General features: G+C 50.8%; 4 protein-coding genes across 4 annotated transcripts; 2 read left to right on the top strand and 2 right to left on the bottom strand.

The window, feature by feature from the left end:
* Positions 1-1,848: 1,848 nt before the first annotated feature.
* Positions 1,849-3,517, bottom strand: BBA_02071 (phosphoglucomutase/phosphomannomutase; the record flags this gene model as incomplete). Its single annotated transcript, XM_008597168.1, has 2 exons — positions 1,849-2,706; positions 2,759-3,517. 2 exons carry the CDS (start codon positions 3,515-3,517, stop codon positions 1,849-1,851), a joined length of 1,617 nt encoding a protein of 538 aa, XP_008595390.1.
* Positions 3,518-5,517: 2,000 nt separating this feature from the next.
* Positions 5,518-7,522, top strand: BBA_02072 (6-phosphogluconate dehydrogenase; the record flags this gene model as incomplete). Its single annotated transcript, XM_008597169.1, has 5 exons — positions 5,518-5,531; positions 5,776-5,919; positions 5,984-6,539; positions 6,588-7,025; positions 7,082-7,522. 5 exons carry the CDS (start codon positions 5,518-5,520, stop codon positions 7,520-7,522), a joined length of 1,593 nt encoding a protein of 530 aa, XP_008595391.1.
* A 1,241-nt stretch (positions 7,523-8,763) lies between these two features.
* Positions 8,764-14,090, bottom strand: BBA_02073 (ABC multidrug transporter, putative; the record flags this gene model as incomplete). The annotated part of the gene is made up of 11 exons (XM_008597170.1): positions 8,764-9,715; positions 9,768-9,845; positions 9,894-10,515; positions 10,575-10,639; positions 10,692-10,748; positions 10,804-10,984; positions 11,041-12,297; positions 12,635-12,914; positions 13,034-13,257; positions 13,308-13,672; positions 13,852-14,090. 11 exons carry the CDS (start codon positions 14,088-14,090, stop codon positions 8,764-8,766), a joined length of 4,320 nt encoding a protein of 1,439 aa, XP_008595392.1.
* A 4,414-nt stretch (positions 14,091-18,504) lies between these two features.
* On the top strand, positions 18,505-19,788 carry BBA_02074 (RNA polymerase II transcription factor SIII subunit A; the record flags this gene model as incomplete). The annotated part of the gene is made up of 1 exon (XM_008597171.1): positions 18,505-19,788. One exon carries the CDS (start codon positions 18,505-18,507, stop codon positions 19,786-19,788), a length of 1,284 nt encoding a protein of 427 aa, XP_008595393.1.
* Between the last annotated feature and the right edge of the window lie 528 nt (positions 19,789-20,316).

The following is a 20,316-nucleotide window of genomic DNA, read 5'->3' on the forward strand; positions in this document are numbered from 1 at the left end:
CCTTTGTTCCCCATCAACCTTCCACCCAGCCTCAGCCCCCCATCATAATTACAGGTTGCAATGCAGTGCTGCGCTGATGGCGTGCAACCCTTCTGTTACCTTGCTACGAGGCCATGCCTCTCAGCGGGCACTTTGATGATTCATTTGCAATTCCTTTCCGTGCCGACCCGCCGGCATGGTGCTAGTACGCCGTCGGTAATCCGTAAGCATTAACAATAACCTTCGTCGCCACTTTCTTCTCATAGAAGCTCGACATCAACGTCAATCCAGTCGTTCCTGGCCAAGTTCAAAACACACAGTAATAGCCTGCGGATGCTCGGAAGTGTCCCATGATTGCCTATCGGTCCGCTGAACAATGTAGCAGGGGGAGGGGGGTGGTAAGATCATAATAAGATGAAATAATTAGCACCAAAATGCTGCCCCCATTTGTAGTCATCCAGCGGACCAGCTCTGCCCAGCTATAATTTCCAGTAATAATAGAACGTCTACCAAGCTATAACACATGAAAGGCAGTCAATATGTTGTATATTAATAACGGGCTTTGCAACACAAACCGGATCGAACCCGAATAGTTCAAGCCAATCAAGAGGACCCTTAAATTTCACGTCCATCAGTTGCCGAGGCCGCCCGTGATCCGTGATGCGTTTGTTCCTTTGCCTTATCTCAGGGCGGTACACCGTACATCACACAATTCGTCAATCTCGGCCACGATGCACCGTATTAAGAGGCTTGATATCACAGGCTTCTACACGCATAACACAAAACCTGCTATAGCTTCTTCTTTATCTTCTCCCCCCTACTCGCACAGCAGGCTGCGGTTTTCAGCTCCTGCGCGTCATGGAGACAGAAATGTGATGCTTCATCCTCGTTTAGCTGCCCTCTAGATTGTAATGACCTTGAACCTCTTTTTCCCAATTCCTTGTAATTAAAACAGCCAGCTTGATGCACTTTGGTGGCGTTGCATCACGCTGCAGAAGCACCCTTTTGTCACCGGCGAAACGCAGTCCTGCCTTGCGCACATCAGCACGTAATCGACAAGCATTATACCATGATTCACGCCCAAAACATGAGGGCATCGATTTATCTGCCTCATTCTTGACGATCGTTTTAGAGCCGGACATGTCTTGGTTCAATATATGCTATATGCATCGAAAACTAGTCGCACAATGGCGGGCACCAAACAAGGCCACATCATCCATGAAGACTTTGTATTTAAACTCTCAGGTAAAATAGTGAAAAGCGGATTAAGGTCCCTAAGTATTTTTTCTTTTCTTCTTTGGAGGTGGCGTTTCGCCTGTGCGCGATGAGACATGTCGCTTCTTGATCTACTCACGCATCCCTTTTCCACGGGGGATGGGCTTCACGTGCCGGGACGTGGACATCTCGCATGACAAAAGAAGAAACACTGTGAAAAGCAAAGAATGTTACTCTAGCAATCATAATCTGGTTCAACTTCCATCCCATCTGCGAATACCAGAATGCCCGTGATTACCGTCTGATGTGTAATTTGCTCTCCGCCCAGTGCAGCCGACCTCAGCAACAGATATACCTATAAAGTAGGCAACAAGAAGTATGTTTGCGAATTGTCATCTACCTAGTTGACAAGTATGAAGTTGAGCACTGCGTTTGTGCTTTGAATAGCTTACAATTTTCTACTGGTCATCATGAAGCGCTATCAATTCTCGTAGAAAACATCAATATAAATAATTCGCCCGGCTCATAAATATTTTGTCAAGTCTTATTTTGTTTCCCTTTTGAATGCAATCAGACTGGCACCAAGGACAAAGCTACCATGCTTTCCTTCATGCTTGTCGTGTCCGTTCCAACCTCGTCAAGAGCCACCATTTCCTAAGAGCCAAACTGCTTGACAATCTGCGCAACCTTGTTGGCCAGCTCATCCGCCTCGGCACGCGAGGCAGCCTCTGCGTAAACGCGACAAGCATTTTCGGTACCACTGGCTCGAGCAAAAGAGCGCGCCGACGTGTATTTCCTAACACACTCGTCGATGGCGTCCTGTGCTCCATCCGGTTTGGCCAAGCGACGCTCAGCATCCGTAGCCTCAAAAGCATCCTTGTTTGCGACCTCGACACGGACCAAGCGGTTGGGGAGGTCCGTGTATGTAGTGGCCCAGTCCTTCAGAGTCCAGCCCTTGTGGGCGAGGACAACTTCAACCATGAGCATGTCGGAAATGGCATCACCAACAGTCTGGTTAATCAGGTCACCAATGGCAGCAAGAGTTTCGAGGGCGTCCTTCTGAGCAGGCGACTGGGGCTGCTTGGCTCTAAACAGACGCAAGGCCTCCTGCGAGAAGACAACAGTCCCGTGACCGTTGGCCTCGAAATAGACGCCAATATCGTACTGACAAGCGGCGTGGTGCAAGTGCTTGACACCAGTGGGCGTAAATACGACGGGAAGCTGCAGCAGCTTCTCAATGTACTTGGTGCTAGCGCCGTTGGCGTACGCCGTCTGGATAACGCCGATGCGAAGATCGTCTGAGAGGCCAGCAGAGCGGACAAGCTCGCCAATAAAGGAAGCGCAGAGCGAAGAAATGCGATCGCCATCAAGCATGAAGAAACCGGTGTCGGGATCGATCCAGTAGTAGATGAGACGGTCCGCATCACCGTCGAAAGAGCAGCATCGGGCGCCGGGAACGGGCTTGGGGTTCGGAGGGTTGCGCTGTCTTGTTTTGACAAAGTCGGCGCCACACTAGACAATCAACATCAGTTGTGAAAGAGCCGGCAGTTCAACAAATACTCACGTCGAGGTTCAGCACTTCGGGTCGAAGCACGTCGTCATTGACAACCTTGACGTTGAATCCAGTGACATCCTTGGGAATAATCTTGAGGAGCTCGGCAAACTTGGGGCCACCAACGCCGTTGGCGCAGTCGACAATGAGCTGGCCTTGAATTTTGCGTCCGCGCAGAGCACGTACAAAGGCTTCAGAGAGTTTCTCGTAGTAACCAGCCTCGCTGACTTTGCCATAAGATTTGGGTGTGCCCTCGGTGTTGATGCAGCGGACCAAGTAGTGCAGCTGAGGGGTGGTAAGGATCTTGAAGTCGGTGTGCTCTGTGCTGGTAGCGTCGAGAGCGTCTGCCAGGGCAACAACGAGACCGTGCCCAGAGGGACGAGTGTCTCTGCCGTAAATGACACGACCGGGAGCTTCGAGGTCAATCTTGAGCTGTGTAGCGAGGGCCTTGTAAGTGTCGAGAAGCTCCTGGTCGGTGGCGCAGTTGACAAGCTTGGTGGCATAGGCTTCCCACTCTTGCTCGAGCATTTCGCCCATGGGGTCGACAATCTTGACGCCGTTATCGGGAGCTGGGTTATGACTAGCCGTAATCATGACACCAATGGCCTGGCTGTTTAGCTTGCGACTACGCAGGCCAGCAAGCAGACCGACACGAAAGCTGACGCTGGGGAGCAAGTCAGCCTTCATGCGAAAGCCAGCCGTGCCATATTTGTAGACATGGCCAGCATTGATGGGATATTTTGCAGAAGCTGCAAGTATTTTTGCGTCCATGATTCCGACTGGCGCTTTTACGGCACAAGTAGATGCTGGAGTCGAGATTGATGGGAAAGCTGGAGAGCGGGACAGACACGAACAGCTGGCGCGGGGTTTCGGAGGGGTACAGTATGTGAAGCTGCAGCACGGCAGGCAACATAATCAGCAAGTGACACCCGCGAATCAACCGAGTATTGGAAGGAAAATGGGACTTACTAGAAGCACAGTGTATCATACAGACCCAAGATGAGGGCAATCAAGAAAGGTTTCTTTGTTGATGGCACCACCGTTTACTGGTACTCGACACTAATGGAGGAGGAGAAACGTGGACCCCACGGCAACGAAGGGAAAAGAGGACCCTGAGCGCTACAGGCAGATAATTTTGGTGCAAGCTTGAGCCGAAAAAAAAAAAAAATACTACGTCACAGGCGGTGGGTTTTGAATTTAGCACCGTTTTCGGTAGACGCAGGCGGTTCCAGAGCGGGCGGCATTGGTTGTGGCAGGCCGCACAAGGCTCTGTACGAGGAGGGACTCAGGACCCTCCATGCGCCACACCCGATTTAGATGCCACTCTGACTCAAGGCCAACAGGAAACAACGTGGCGCGGTTGACAGTCTGTGCTTGGTGGCACAATACGAGCAGCTGTTGCCACGGTTGCATTGAAGCAGAGGTCTTTCGGCGCTCGGCTGCCATTCGTATCGCAGGAAAGGGAGATTGGATCGGTGCGGAATTGACAAGCAAAATGGTTCGAATATCGAAACAATGCTGGCGGTATTGATGGCCATAAGATGTTGGCGCTCAATGGCTGATGGCCCCTCGAAGCAAAGGGGTAGATGGATAGCTCGAATTTTGTGAGAAGAAAAGAACAACAAAAAATACAGAAAACGATGTAGAGGAACAATTAAGTGAAATATGCAAATAATTGGGAGCTTCGAAGACCCTCGAATAAACAACCAATCGGTAGATAAAGACAATGTGTTACGAGTATCAGCCAAGCAACATGAGACGCTGCCCCAACACCCGCATTCGTCATAAAGCTTCCCCTGCTGACAAACTTTTTATGGCTGCTGAGACACTTTTATTAAGCCAGTATTGATGGTATCTATTTGGGCCGCTGCTGCCGTGGAACGTGGCACAAGAACAGGCCCGACGCTTGCTAATACTGACATGAGCAATTAGCAGCTGCCATGTCAGAATTTGCCAATTTTGCGCGCCTTGTTACCGGCGCGTATCCTGCTTCCCTCGTGAAGCAAGGCAGCTCGTTGACCGACCGGCCGCACCGGAGCTACTGGGTTGGGGATTCCACAGCCAAAATCGTGCCACCAAGGGGTAGCCACAGCGCCGCCATAGGTAACTGCAATGCCGCTACAGAGCCGCCGGCCACACCTCTGCCTATTCGCCGCTGCCGGTGCGTCATGGGCCCCGCCCCGGAGTTCGTTGGGCCAGCCAAGCCCTGGATGATGCGTTTCGTCCGACGGCGGCATCGCGGCCCATCTGACACGGCTTGTCGAGGACACTTGAGGCCATGTTAGAATAATGTCTCAAACTGTATGAATATGAGGCGCAAATTGGCAAGAACCAACAGCCGACGCCGTGTCTATTCTTGCTACTGCTGCCAGTTCATGGTTTGTTGGGACGAGATGGTCAAGTCACAACGGCAGTTCGCCTCCAACCCGGCAAACTGCATTGCTGGCTGCTTTAGCTTCCGTGAATCTCTTGATCACTAATAGTACTCTCAGCAAGTGCACCGTAGCGTGAGAAAAAATCTCTTTTTCAGCGATTGTGATGACACTCCCACTCTCTCATGTTGCTGCCCCGCCAATCCAGTCCCCCCATAGCTAGTTGAGCCCGCTTTTCCTCACCAAGCACGGTCATACAAACTTCAAACTCGCCCATCTTTTTGCTCCTTCTTCTACTCTCCATCTTCATCTTCAACCCGTCCTCTTGGATTCTGCACTTGTGCTACCTGACACTGCTCTTCTTCTATCCAGATACCACTCTGCAACCTCACATCCATCATGTCTGGTCCTGTGTAAGTCTCCCGCCGTTCCTTGTTCTGCTGTGCTATCTGCTCTTATCTCAACTACCCCACCACCCCGCCGACAGCTGGTAGACACGCTCAATTTCCCGCACTCGGTATTTGGGCACATCGCCAGTTTTTTCTTGGTGTTTTTGCTTCTCTGCTCAATCAAGCGGCCTTGCTTGTGCTTTGCGGTGTTGCTCTACATTGGCGACTTTTCCCCCTCTTGAATCGTCCGCTCACTGCTGAGCGGTAGTGCTCGACTCGCAAACATCAAGCTCGGCTCCGACCACAGCAGCAGCCCCTCCTCCGCAACTCCCGGCCCAAATAGCTCTCATCATGTGCAACATGCTAACAATGCCCCAAGCGCGGATCTCGGCCTCATTGGCCTTGCTGTCATGTAAGTTTTGGCTTATTCCGGTGCCTCCGCGCTGTCCCGACAAGCTGCTGACCTTGCTGCTCAGGGGACAGAACCTGATTCTCAACATGGCCGATCACGGCTTCACTATCTGCGCCTTCAACCGAACCGTCTCCAAAGTCGATCACTTCTTGGAAAACGAGGCCAAGGGCAAGCCCATTGTCGGCGCACACTCCGTTGAGGAGTTCGTCTCTAAGCTCAAGACTCCCCGGCGCATCATGCTCCTCGTCCAGGCCGGCCAGGCCGTCGACGACTGGATTGAGAAGCTTTTGCCCCTCCTACAGAAGGGTGATATCATCATCGATGGCGGCAACTCGCATTTCCCCGACTCCAACCGCCGCACCAAGTACCTTAGCAGTAAGGGCCTCAGCTTCGTCGGTTCCGGTGTCTCCGGTGGTGAGGAGGGTGCCCGTTATGGCCCTTCCATCATGCCCGGTGGTGACGAGAAAGCTTGGCCTCACATCAAAGGCATTTTCCAGGGAATCTCTGCCAAGTCTGATGGCGAGGCCTGCTGCGAGTGGGTCGGTGACGAGGGTGCTGGCCACTACGTCAAGATGGTTCACAACGGTATTGAGTACGGTGACATGCAACTCATTTGCGAGGTACGCTTCCTCTCAAACCACAATGAAGTTCACAGCTAACAACCCCAGGCCTACGATATCATGAAGCGCGCCATCGGTCTCTCCAACAAGGAGATTGGTGACGTCTTCGCCAAGTGGAATAAGGGTGTTCTCGACTCTTTCCTCATTGAGATTACCCGTGACATTATGTACTTCAACGATGATGACGGCACTCCTCTTGTCGAGAAGATTCTGGACCAGGCTGGCCAGAAGGGTACCGGCAAGTGGACTGCTGTCAACGCTCTTGACCTCGGCATGCCTGTCACCCTCATTGCTGAGGCTGTCCTTGCCCGCTGCCTGTCTAGCATCAAGGAGGAACGAACAGTTGCCTCTACCAAGCTCCAGTACGTTGCCCGCGGCAGCGGCAAATTTGAGGGCAACAAGGAGCAGTTCCTCGAGGACCTTGAGCAGGCTCTTTATGCCTCCAAGATTATCTCGTACGCCCAGGGCTTCATGCTAATGCAGGAGGTACGTGCCATTCTTCTTTCATCATTCATCTCTCGACTCCAGCTAACAAATGCCAGGCTGCCAAAGAGTACGGCTGGAAGCTGAACAAGCCCTCCATTGCCCTCATGTGGCGTGGCGGCTGCATCATTCGCTCCGTCTTCCTCAAGGACATCACCGCCGCGTATCGCAAGGATAACGACCTTGCCAACCTCCTCTTTGACGACTTCTTCAACAAGGCCATCCACAAGGCTCAGCCAGGCTGGAGAGACGTCGTTGCCCAGGCTGCCCAGCTTGGTATCCCCACCCCTGCCTTCTCTACCGCCCTGTCGTGGTTCGACGGCTACCGCACCAAGGACCTGCCCGCCAACCTGCTCCAGGCCCAGCGCGATTACTTTGGTGCCCATACCTTCCACATCAAGCCCGAGCACGCCAATGCCAAGTACGAGGCCGGCAAGGACATTCACGTCAACTGGACTGGTCGTGGTGGCAACGTTTCTGCCTCTACTTACCAGGCTTAAGCGGATGTGGAGTGGAAGATGCCCAAAAAGAAAAAATTCAGGGATGATATAGTAAAGAATTACGAAAACTGGCTTTTCTGAAATTTAGTGAATTAATATACAAGATACTTTCCGTACTGAAAACGTTCACTTGGTGATAGATGTCTCCCTAGCTTCATGCACCATTGTCTTTGGGAGTGTAGACCTCAGGTGTTTGGTAATGCTAGGGTGTTTGATATTGGCACGATGAAGAATTCCTTCAGCAATTGGAGCACCGAGTAAGAAGCCCACTGCTGTACACACTAATGCCGTACAAAAACACATCACAACAAGTCATGGTCACGTCGCACCTCACCTCGTCGCCAACAAGCGCAGCGCACGCAGTGTCTACGAAATCACCCAACCCTTCTCCTGCTCAAACACCACACTCACACCCTTGGAATGTCGCCAGCGTCCAAGAGTATGCCTTTGCCTAATCGATTCGAGCTGTGCAGCACCGAGCGGATAATTAACCCTGCGTCGTCAATGGCAGCTTCAGCAGTGGCACAGCAGCAGCAGGAAATTCGACTGCTGAGGGACTGCCAAGGCCATGTGTGCCCTCGAAACGCGGCAGAGAGCGAAGAGCGAAGAGATTTGCCTCTAGATAGCGGGTGTGATATTGGTGGGAAAAAGGGGGAGGAAGTTGTTACCAAAAGGGTCAGAGTTTTGTTTTTCTATGGTGAGGAAAAAGTTTTAGCGGGGGCGAGCGGTGAAACGTAATTCCGCATTGCCCGTTCGCGCAAGACGGAATGTTGTTTAAAAGTTGAAGAAGAAGAGATTTTTTTCTAATGGAATGTACCTATTGCTTTTGCATTGAGGTATTTGATGGGTTTTCATTTTCCTTAAGCCGCGCGTGGTGGCGTTGTGTCGCGAGACAAGACGGGCTTGCTGGTAGTACTGAGAATGAGGAGTACAAAACTACGAGCTACATTGTGAGCTTATGCAAGATACTATGCACGCGCGAGAGACCGATGAAGTAAATGAGCCAGAGAAAATGGAAGAGAATCAGCATGAAAAACACAAGGAGTGTTCGTTACTCGATCAATAAGTCAGAGAAGCGCTACATTAATCACTTCGAACCGATTTTTTTCCCTAAAATTCTCGCGCTGAACGCAATTAGGCCACGCCGAGTCCTCCGCGCCAACGGCGGTGGACAACAACACACCGATTCGAGGGATATCCGTAAGCTGATTCGAGCCCTGCCGATCCCGGCGTCGGCTCGGTCATTGACCGTCGATGGATTCGGCTTGCGGCGGCGCGTGCTCTGGCGGATTCGTTGGCATTGGCCTGGCAGGCGCCGAAGAGCTGGCCGCAGGGGGGCCAGTAGCATCCTTCGGTGACTCGGCTCGCAGTTTTCCGTGCGCCCTCACCAATGGATGAATCGGCCTGACCTTCGACGCGTCTCCTTCAGTCGGGTCCGGCAGCTCAACAAGTCCTTCCAATGTCTTTTCGCCATCCTCCTTTATTGTGGACTCCTTGGCCTTGGCCTCAAAAGCCTGCTCTCTTGCCAAAATCTCACGCTGCTCTTGATCTTCTTTCCTCAACAAGCGTCGAAGATAGGCTGTCTCATCTTCATCCCGAGCCAGCTTTTCCTCCGCAGCTTCCTCGTCCTCCTCGTCAGACTTCAAACGCCAGGCATTCTCAAGCTTCCCCTTTTCGATGAACAGTTCAAGATCGTTCACCTGCAAAGGCGAATCCCAATGTGCAACGTTGAAGACCGTGCAGCCCTGGAATACCTCCTTCATGACTCGTTGCACTTCCAGATCTGAAGCTGCGCTTAACGACGCAGTCGCTTCGTCCATTAGTACAATCTTGCTTTCCATCTGAATATGATGCAGAATAGCTCTCGCGATGCAGAGGAGCTCTAGATGAGCTGCAGATAATCCGGCACTTTCCACAGATGCTTGAAGCCCGCGTTTGGACTTGATGTGCTCCCAAAGACCAAGCTGCCGCAACGTATGTTTGATGACAGAGTCTGGAAAACTCTTGTTGTCGTCCCATGGAACCAAGTTATATCGAATCGAGTCATCGATTACGACTGGTGTCTGAGTGATGGTCGTAATGCGCTCGCGGAGTAGTTGATGCGGAACCTTGCTGATGTTCACACCATCGATAATAATGGATCCGGAATACTCCAAGAAGTTCAGCAAAGTCAATAGCAAAGAGCTCTTGCCGCTATTTCATGTCTTTAGTGAGAATAAATCGACAAAATTATGATGAAACTTACCTTCCAGATCGGCCAATAATGCCTACTTTGTCTCCTGGTCGAGCAACGAATGATACATCCGTAAGAACAGAGTCTGAACTACTCCATTGTCAGCAATACATCGCGCGAATTGGTTTGGTGGCCTACTTGTATTTGGCTGTGACATTTCTGAACTCAACTTTGCCCTTGTCGGGCCAATTGTCAGGGACTCTGAAGTGTTTGGGTTCTTGTTCCCTAGGCATATTTTCCACGAAAGCACGTGTACGGGAAATGGACCCTAGCGATATTTCCATTTCTGTAAATCGCTGGATCAATCCGGCGACAGTTGTTCCGAAGTTGATCATGATCAGGTACGCCAACCCGATTGCGGCCGGCGAGCTCGAGTTCTTGACGTTCAGTGCGACGCCGACGATGATTACGGCGACAGCGGTTATGGTCGAGTCGAGGACCAAGACTAACCAACGCTGCGCACAAAACATTTGGTAGTAAGGTTTTTGAGAATCATCCACGAAGATCAGATTCCGTTGCAGCTGTGCCTCGGACCAATGAAGGGTCCGAATATGCAGTAAACCATTGGCTGTTTCTTTGAAACAAACAAACAGTGGCGTCTTCGCTTCGAGGTCCAAGTGGCGCAGCTGGCGAGATGTTCGAAGATAGTACTTTTGTATGGCGTACACTATGCCAAGGACAAAGGGAAGAGCAATCGTTGCGTATGATGCCCAGAAAGGACGAAGCCAAGCTCGATGACGGTGGAAAAAAGCACTATGCTCTCCATTAGTACATCAGAGTAACTTCTGAAAGGAACGTGCTCAGATTCGAGTGACATACTGAACACAAATTTGTACATTGCTAATGGGAGAGCTTGTACAACCAGACTCATATCTTGACTAAATCTGCGAATTGGTAAGATTACATAAACCGCAATTTATAGCTTGATTTGCCAACCTGTTTAGCAGATCTCCGCTGTCAACAGCGCAGATATAGTTGAGTGTTGCACTAGAGCTATTAGTTTGTGGCAGGCTTCACTCATATGAGAGCTCTGTATGGGACAACTTACTTTGTCAGTGCGTCTAGAAGCATTTGGTGCAGCTGCTCACCAGATTCCGGAAGAATTTGGAGATAAAAAACCCGTTGACTCCATAGACCAATAATTACTCTGCCCAGCGCAAGGAGTGCGAATCCCAGCAGGTAAAGGTTGTTTTTCGGATCTTTGTCCACCCGTATCCGCACATAACCGCCTAACAAGACGCTTTAGTTAGCGGATCGGCATTGGATCCTCACTCGAACAGCTTACTGGGGAAGTTGTCGCAAATTGTGACGACTATCATCGCCACAATCCATAAAATAAACCGAGTTTTGTCAATGGCGCTGAAATAAAACTGGTACAGCCCGAAATCTCCCCGGGTACGAAAGTTGCTCGGAGGTGTATTCTCGGCTGTCTTGGCTGCCGTGCCATCTCCGAGATGCATCTCCTGCATATGTTTGGCTCCAGAATCCACCTGCCGGCGTTCGAAAGACATTTGCTTCGTCACGTTCATTGCTGCCACTAGCTCCTTTTTGAGGTCGGGATTATCGGAGACCGTTTTTCTAGCAATGTTCCCTTTGCCGTCAAAAACCAGCGCCTCATCGCTTACATCCAACACCACGCTCAAGTGAGTAGCTAGTACAACAGTGGTGTTGGACTGCCTCAGAAGACCATCAGCACCCAGCAACTGCTTCATGATGGCTCTGGCGGTCACCTGATCCTGTGAGCTGAATATGCCATCAGCAAGGACGACATCTGGACGGGCGTATACAGCTCTGGCCAGACTAACGCGGTGGCGTTGGCCCAGGCTGAGATTCATTCCATCGCTTCCCACCACACTCTCGTCACCATTGGACAATTGGTCGAAATCTTCGACAAGTTGGCACCGCCTCACAACCGCTCGATACCAGCTCTCCTCGTAAGGATTGGGACCAAGTATGTTGTCTCGTAGTGTTCCATTATGAAGCCAAGGGGTCTGGTCGCAGTATGCAATCGTGATCGCTTTTTTCGTGACGCAGATTGCACCATGTAACAAATCGGCTTCGCCAAGTAGGCAGCGGAGAAAGGTAGATTTACCACACGCGATGGGGCCAAGTAGCGCAATGATACGAGATCTCATGATCTGCATATCAATGCTTTTCAGGATGGATTGAGGACTCCCTGAAGGGACAATCCATGCATCGATGAACTCGTACACGACATCATTCTTCGGGTGAATGCTCTTACGCTTGTTTTGTTTTTCAGCTAATGTTTCAGTGCCGCTTGCAGAACTGGTCGCCGCGTCACTACACCGTCGCGGGTCTTTCCATTCGGGTAGCTGTAGATAAGCCTGGATGCGGTTGAAACATGCCCAAGCACGCATCACATTGCTGAATGTTTCAATGAGGAAAAATAGTGGCATCTGGACGATGGCAATAAGGGCGAGAATGGGGAACGCTTTGAAAGCAGTAAAGCCTTCTGGAAAAGTGGTCCACAACAAGGCGGCCGTGAGAATAATCACAGGTGTAAATGCTTCAATACAGACAGCTGTTAACTCGTTAGCCAATGAAAGAAAGATGGCTCAGTCTGTAACATGCCTCCTGTCATTGTTGTCGTTGTACAGATGCGAAATCGTTTCGAGTACTTCATTTCAGTGACACGTAAGTTTTGAGCAAATTTACCCACGATGGGCCCGAGCCCTATCATCCGAATGGGAATCTGTTGAGCAAGAATATTTGTCATCTTCGACACCCTTGACTGAATACTCGCATTCCAGGCTGATAAAGCTTTTGGCGACCATTTTCCAATAAGAAAGCCATAGATCACTGAGACTAGGGATAACCATTAGCCGAGCATGACATGAAGGCGGCGTGACAGGACCTACAAAGAAAGGGAGCAAAAATTGAAATGGTAGCAAGACTGATGTATCTTGATAGGAAGTAGAGACCGAAGCCAATGTCTACGAAGAATGCCCACAAATCATGAACAGAAGGCAACGTGGCTTCAATCCCTTCAACATCGGCTGTCATAAGGGTTGATATTGCTGATTTCTTGGCCTCTGTATGTGTAAGCCGCATTTGCTTGTCAGCCATGGCCGCTATCAAGACGCCACGGATAGCCGTGACAAGCCTATAGCTTGCATGCTTATAGGAGCCTCGTGCAATCTATCCAATGATTGAATTAGACTCATGCAAAGGTTTGTAAGGTCAAAGCTTAGGCTCTGAAGAGAAGGCAGGATGCCTTGGAGCGATGTGTCCAACAAGACGGAAACAAAACTACTTACCGCCCGCGTGGCAAAAGTCAACAAAGTAGCTGCAATCAAGCCTGCTCGCTCATATGGCCCGGCATCATCGTTTGAGATGCAGTCCAGAATTCGCCTCAGCAGAAAAGGTTGCGCAAGTGTCAGTAGTGAGAACAGCAATCGCGGTAGCGGTATCGCTAGAAAATGCCACCAGAGAGTGTGGAGACACGCAATGGCGAGGCGGCCGCTGGATGGATCAGGGTTGTCTGAGGTAAGTCAGTACATGGAGATTGAGTCCGCCATGCGTCGTTCTTACCTGTTTTCCATATCTGAAGAAACCTGGGATAAAGGCTCCTGGAAGCGAGTTCGGGACCAAGCTCTTCCAGATCCGTGACTTTGAGAACGGTGTAAAAACCAGTCGCGAAGATGGAATTCAGCCAGCCGAAGAAATTTCGGTAAAAGAATCCGCCGGTAGCTTCTCTTCCAGTAGAGTTTCTCAGCTCGCTATCCATCAAAAGATGCCGTTTTGGAACCTCTTGCAGAATCGTAATTAAAATTTTCGTTGCAGCTGCCGCTGCAGATAAGCTGCCGAGAGCTTGTAGTTCATGGCGAATAAAGTAGGATCGGCTCTTGCTAACATCTATGACAAGACTGGTGATGATGTACAGGCTAAGGAGGGCACTTGGTCGAAGAGAGTGTCTGTACTCAATAAATAATATAAACGCAATCGCGAGACCGCCGACGCATGATCAAGATGCCGCAGCCAGAGCAACATCCGTTCGTATCGATGGCGTTTGACTGTACACGACCAGATTCGCAATTTCTACGCCGACGAGAGATATAGAAACGGCCTGTCATACCTCATTAGTTGAAATAGAAGCGGAGATGGATAAGAGAAACTCACGAGTTCAGCCCATAGGATGTAACCAGTGCGAGTGTAGAGGGGCCGCCTGGCGCAAATATAGAAGTAGAGAGGCGTAGTGGCAAGAAGCAAGCCTGTCGGAAGTATTCCCAGAACAGTATGCTCAAATAGAAGGGTGAAATCCAACCTTGAGGCGGAAACCGGGCCGAAAGCTTCGTCATTACCCTCGGTATTCATGGCGAGAGAAGTTGGCGGATGTGATGGCGGGGCGTTTGACGGAGGAGACGAGGTTGGAAAAATGACAGTAACGCAAAGAAGCTGTTGGGCTGGCCAGCCCTTGCACTTATTATTTCCTGCCGCCGAGTAGGCTTCCAGGCTGCTAGCAGCCGGCCGAGTAAAAGTGCCATGTTGTAGGCAGATGTCTGTACGAAGTCGGTAAATTTCGTTGGTGCCAATGGTGCTCGCTGCAGTGAGGAGATTGTTCGTGTGGTGTGGGTGTGTAGGTCGTGAGTGGCCGGGTTAAACGGGTGTGATGGCCACGATCGGGCAAGGGCGGGGCCGCTGTTAGCCCCAGATTGCAGCTTTCTAACCGCCCAAACCACCCCCACAAAAGGCTCCACAGCCAGCAGTTGAGCAGGCCTAAAGCCATCTGTGGAGAAGAGCCGGCCCGAGCTACCTAGGCAAGGTCACTAATATTGGTAGCCACGCCAATAGTTATTACATTAATCCCAGTGCTTTAATTAATTAAATGTGATTAAGGCTTTCGCACAAGCATTCTATCTACTATTGCCTAGTGATTTCACGTATACACTACATCGCCGGTGCCCCAGAATATCCTTGGATTTTTGTGCCCGGCCATTCATACTTGCAGATCACAGCAGTACTTCTGTATTACAGTGGCTTTCAATAAATCCTACAAGAAGGTTCCTTGCTGAGCAATCGTTATCATTCGTCAGCGTCCTTACGACTGACCTCCACGAAGCCTCAAAGCACTCAAAAGAAGTGGCTTGACACGTGGTTAAAATGAGGGATTACAGGCGGATCAACGGGGTGTGGCCTTTTTCCAGTACTTTTGTGCAGCGCAAATAGCACCTGCATGCTGTGCAGTTCTCGAGCAGATAGATCAAGTATAACGGTTGCGTCGATGTAGCAGTGCGGCGTCGAGCCAGCCATTCAACGCAGGAGCTGACTCTGAAGCTCTGCTAACAAGCATTGATTCAATTGCATCTGTCACAGTCTCACAATCGGTGCAGATGGCCCGCTGCTGTCCGGCGGTAGACCCTTTTCTTTCATTCATGTACCTACTATTCTATCCCATCCAATTCACTCGATAGTATAAGCCCCACGAAGCAAGGAAAACTTGCCCAAAGTCAGCTCTCGAGGAAGCACGATTCTAGACGTGCATGTAGAAGCCAATACATAATCTCCAGATAGACAGACAAGGTGGCGCTCTACTTCGTTCCAAGAACGTCCTTTGGATTGGCCCAGGCAGCTTCCCCTTGGTATGCATTTGAAGACCATGCTTCACCCTGTGCACGTGTGACGGAGAGGCCTTAGACGTTGAATGTTAGATGCTATACTCTGTTCAATAAGATGGGAAGATGGTAGGCATACGCGGTAGAGTTGGTAGTGCCATCGCTAGGGTAGCAGAAAAGACAACTACTGCCAGTAGGCAAAAATTGACGCGGTGCAGCATGTTTGGTATCGTCGTTGACACTCGTTCCAGCAGATAATTCACCTTGCAGAGATTGATTGCGCAAGATGACACATAGTTGGGGGGGGGGGGTCCGCTACCTACCTATATACTGCCAACTCTTTGCAGAGCGAGGTGAGAGACGGGTGTTAGCACTCTCGGCAACAAACGTGAGAGGCGCTCTGGCGCTCTGGCGGCTTGACACACCCCAACGAAGGATTGCGCGTTGGACAAATAGGATCAGCTCTCTATCAGTGGGCTACCGTATCTGCAGTAGTTAACTGCTCGCGCCATACGCTGACTATCTGATATTGGACGCGGAGACGGTGTGGTGGTGGTGGTGGGGGGCCGCCGCTGTGCGTGTTGAGTTGCATCCTGCTGCATCACTTTTCCACCACTCTCAAGAACGTAGCTGCATTTGAGCCAACGTTGGCCGCATGATCGGTACGAAAAGTTCATTGCAGAAAAGAATCCGCCCGAGCAAGCAGTCGTCACAGTCATGAAGGCTACTTGCGGAAGAAGCAGGGAGCCATACAGCCACGCAATTACCACGTGTGGGCAGCAGGATCAGAGACAACCGCCAAGAGGGCTGTTGATGGAGGAACAGAGATATTTTTTGGAGCTTGAATATTATGCCAGGCATGATGCGTTGTACCTAGCAAAGGTGCAGCTGCATAGCCAAACATAGGCATTCCTTGACCGTCGCTTACCGAAGGGTCGCAGCCATGAATCATACAATATGCCAGGGCAAAGAACAGTTATGAATAACTTTTGATAACTTGAAAGCGTTGGCAGAAAAGTCAACGAACGACTTTGAGTAACCACCCGGCCCAAGGAGTGCTGCGACCCGAGCAGCGGTTATAGGCAGTCGGACATTGGGTGTCGAAGCGTCGACGCTACTTCGAGGAGGCCTGGAGGTTGTCCTAATTTTCTACTAGAGCTTCCAGGGAAGTGTTCTCGTCGATTTTATGTTGTGGTCCATTTTCGATGCCTCATCCACCAATGTACGGGAGGACGGTGACGAGGGCGAGCAACAGGCGACTAGTAACGACAAATGTGTCTATCTGACTGATTGAAAAACTGCCCGACAAGATCGATTAGTGTCGAAAGACCCGCGCATTCATGCATGCATGCACCTTTAATCATGTTCTACGATACCTCTGTGATTGAGCCGCACTGTCTATCCAGCGTCGACGAACAACTCTCCTCCCAGCTGGGACATCTTTGTAGAGACAGAGATTAGCCTTGGCTGAATGACTTGTCAATCTCATGGGCAAATTTGTCTTGGAAGGGCGTGTGACCAGTCATGACTTTATTGCAGAGTCATCAAACAGCGAGAAGCTCTCAATTCATGGAGACTGATGTGGCGCCGGAAAGACTGTGACTGCTCTTGTACGAAATGACCAATTTAGGGTCGAGACCTGCGCCGAAGAACATATTGTTGCATGATAGATCGCCATGCAAAACGTGGAGAGAGGTGACGCCCTTCAGCGGTTTGCTCGGCCCAGCGAACACGAAACTTCAAAGCATCGGATCGGTGGCTTGCGCGATACTGTTTTGACGAGCCATACCGTGAGGGGGTTGGGGCAGAAAACTATCGTAAGACACGATAAAACGGGAGGGCGCAATCATGAGGCTCGCCGTAGTCAAGACAAAGGCAAGCCAGTTGCGGTAACCAGGTGCACATTGACACTTTGTTGATGTGAAGGCTAAGTAACTATGAATTCTAGACAGCTTCGCCAGCACGGCCAGGCAACTCGATCCACTTTGATCATGATGAACTGCAAGCTATTTACATAACCAGCTGCTTTGACAAACCGACTATTGCAGCATTTCTCGTAGCAAATTCTTCATTACGATTATAATAGCTGCTGGCGAGAGCTACCCCCTGCTCATTGGTGAGATTCGCCTCTAAAGCCGCTACGCGCCAGCGCCAGCGAAAGTGTGTACGTACTGTCATGATAAATGTGATGGAGCCATTTGTTAAGTTGGAGGAATGTTAGCAGTTCGAACAAGGTAGTGTTACTCGCGAAGAAAAATTAAGGCCGATTTTTTCTATGCCGTCTAATTGGCGCCATATCCTTAGGGAACCGCCACGAAAGCTTCAAGGACTCAAAAGTATAAGGTACCTATATGTGGAGGGTCCTCTTTGACTTGGTCGGGACACATGTCAATTTCAGCATCATCTTCGTTAGGCAACAAAATGTAAATACAGCACCCTGTACCCGAATTATTTCTCTGTTCTATTTTTTTTTTTCAGGGTTCGTTTGCATTATTGGCTTGCCCGGCGTCGCACCAAGCCCGGCAACGCGCCTATCTGTGGCACTTTGAAGCCACCAGGCTAGGTACCTAGCGCATCTACCTCCATCTCTGTGCGTCTGCGCGAACCTCATCCTCGCATCAACACCAACGATCCCTGCCGACATCGCGATACGTGCTCGCTTAATCTGATGACGCCACACACGAAAAGGCATGCTTTGATGTTGGTGTTGCTCGCCAAAAGGCTTTGATTCCAAGCCTCACGCGTCATTTCTCGGTTGAAAAGGGGGGATAAGGCGAATGCGCGAACTCTATTCAAATATCGAAAGTTGTACCCGCACATCTGTCATCCAGCAAGATCATTCTTCTCTTCTCTTCTTCTTCTCCTCTTCATACGCTTCATACTACTGGTACTCTTCGTCCTTTCACACCATATTTGTCCAGCTCGCACTACACAAACAGTTTCAACCAAACGAAGAAAACCCCTACTCAATCAACTTCTCAACAGCCATTACAAACAACTGAACTTTGCTCTACCATCGACACTACTTGATCCAGAACTGCTACTCTTGTCAGCTCTTCATAAAATCCGCCATACTACTACCAGCCTGACGCTTAGCCGTTGCAACTGTTTTGAACCCCCATAACCACAACGCAGATTCCTACAAAGTATAAGTTACAATACACGCATCAGCCACGATGCCTGTCAAGTCGCTTTACGAAATGGCCACCGCCGTTGCCGTCAAAAACATAGAATCTATTGTCAGCATCGGCTATCTCTCCTATGCGTCCGTCCGTCACATTCTCCTCAAGGTTGATAATGCCCGACAACTCCGCCAGATCGAGCTCAACTGCCCGCAGCTCCACGGCGAGACGGGTGAGCTATGGCTACGTCTTATCGAAAAGGACTTTCCCTTGGAGTTCAAAGCCAAGGCGTACATGCCCAAGAGCCAGGACAAGTGGTTCAAGGTCTGGGAAAAGTACAAGGTCGACCACGACCGCTCCATCAGGGAGTCGGAGGAGCAGCTCCGCGCCGCCCTCATGGGTCTCCGCCAGGACAAGGAAAAGAACACGAGCAAGATTGTCGAGGGCCGCTTCTTGCCCTCGGACGCCATACGCCCCAAGAAGCGCAACGGGCCCAAGGACCACACCACGGGCGTTTTGACCTTTGGCGGAGGCAGCCGCACCAAGACACTTACGGGTGCGGGCGTCATGCGCAAGGCCCGCCGCGAGGCCCGGGAGGTCCGAAACATTCAAGGCGCCCTCTCCCGCTCTGTTGTGGCACCCATTCGCCTCCTCGAAAAGCAGCATTTGAAGGCGCCGCCGCCCGCTATGGTGCGGGAGAGGCGCATCGCAGCCCAGCCCGCGTTTCGCACTCCGGAGACTGAGGAGCGTGAACAGCGCCTCCAGGAATTGGAAAAGAAGCGCGCAGCAGCTTTAGAAGAGCATTCTCAACGCGCAGCCTACATTACCGACTCGGAGGAGGACTCTGATATGGATCAGGAGCCCACATACAAACCACCCAAACAGCGCGTTACCCCTGTATCTGCCACTCTCGCAGGCCCTTCCTCGGCTTCAACGCCTGGAAAGCCTACCGTTCCCGGACGCAAGGTCATTGGGTCTCGCGGTAGCATGTTTCAGCGCAAGTTTGGCGCGGGCAAGAGCGTCAAATCCCCGACAAAGCCTGTGCGCGTTACGACGACGACCACCACCACCACCACGGCGTCGCGCGACATGTCTCCCACGGCCAAGAAGCGCACTACGAGTTCGGCCAAGCTCGACGAGCCTGCTGCCGGCCCGTCCAAGAGGCCAGCCACTGAGCCGGCGCAGGTGTCGCCCAACAGGGTTTTGCCTAGGCAGCCTAGTCCCCCCGAGGATACTGCGAGGAGCATGTCGCTCAAGACGTCGCCCGAAGCTCCCAAGGTGTTGATGCGCAAGAAGAAGCCCGTCAATGTCTTCATGAAGCGTCCCGTCCGACGCTGATGCTTTCAAGAAAAAGGAAGAATGAAATAACACACAAAAACAAAGAGTGTACGCTGTTGTACAATGCAACAACACCGATAATATGCATAGCGAGGTTGGTTTTTTTTGTTTTGATCTGGGAATATAGACGTCGTCTGGATTTGTCGTCTTCATGAATCTTCTCCAAAGATTTGAGCGGTCTTTTTCTGTTGTCTTTATTTTGTATTTGCCCCTGGCGTCAACAGTCAGCGTGATGAGATTTGGCTGTTGAGCCTTTATGACGTTCCCGTGTGGGCCGTTTAGCGATTTTGTCTGTATTTTTTTACGACTTGTGCATGCTATGCAGCGTCAAGCGTGATGGCGTTTTTGTCTCTTACGAATTGTCGGGCGATGGGGGTGATTCCCGTTTTTGGCGTTTGATGTTGGATTTCGCACATGATGCACCCTATCAGCGGCATGACAGTCTTTTACTGGGCTATGCATGAGCGTGCCTTTTGCTTAGGGCGTCGAGCGGTTCTTGGTGTTTTAGATTGCGAGCTTTGCGTCTAT

The sequence above is a fragment of the Beauveria bassiana genome (genome assembly GCF_000280675.1).
Source record: "Beauveria bassiana ARSEF 2860 unplaced genomic scaffold BBA_S00004, whole genome shotgun sequence".
Taxonomy (NCBI): Eukaryota; Fungi; Ascomycota; class Sordariomycetes; order Hypocreales; family Cordycipitaceae; genus Beauveria; species Beauveria bassiana.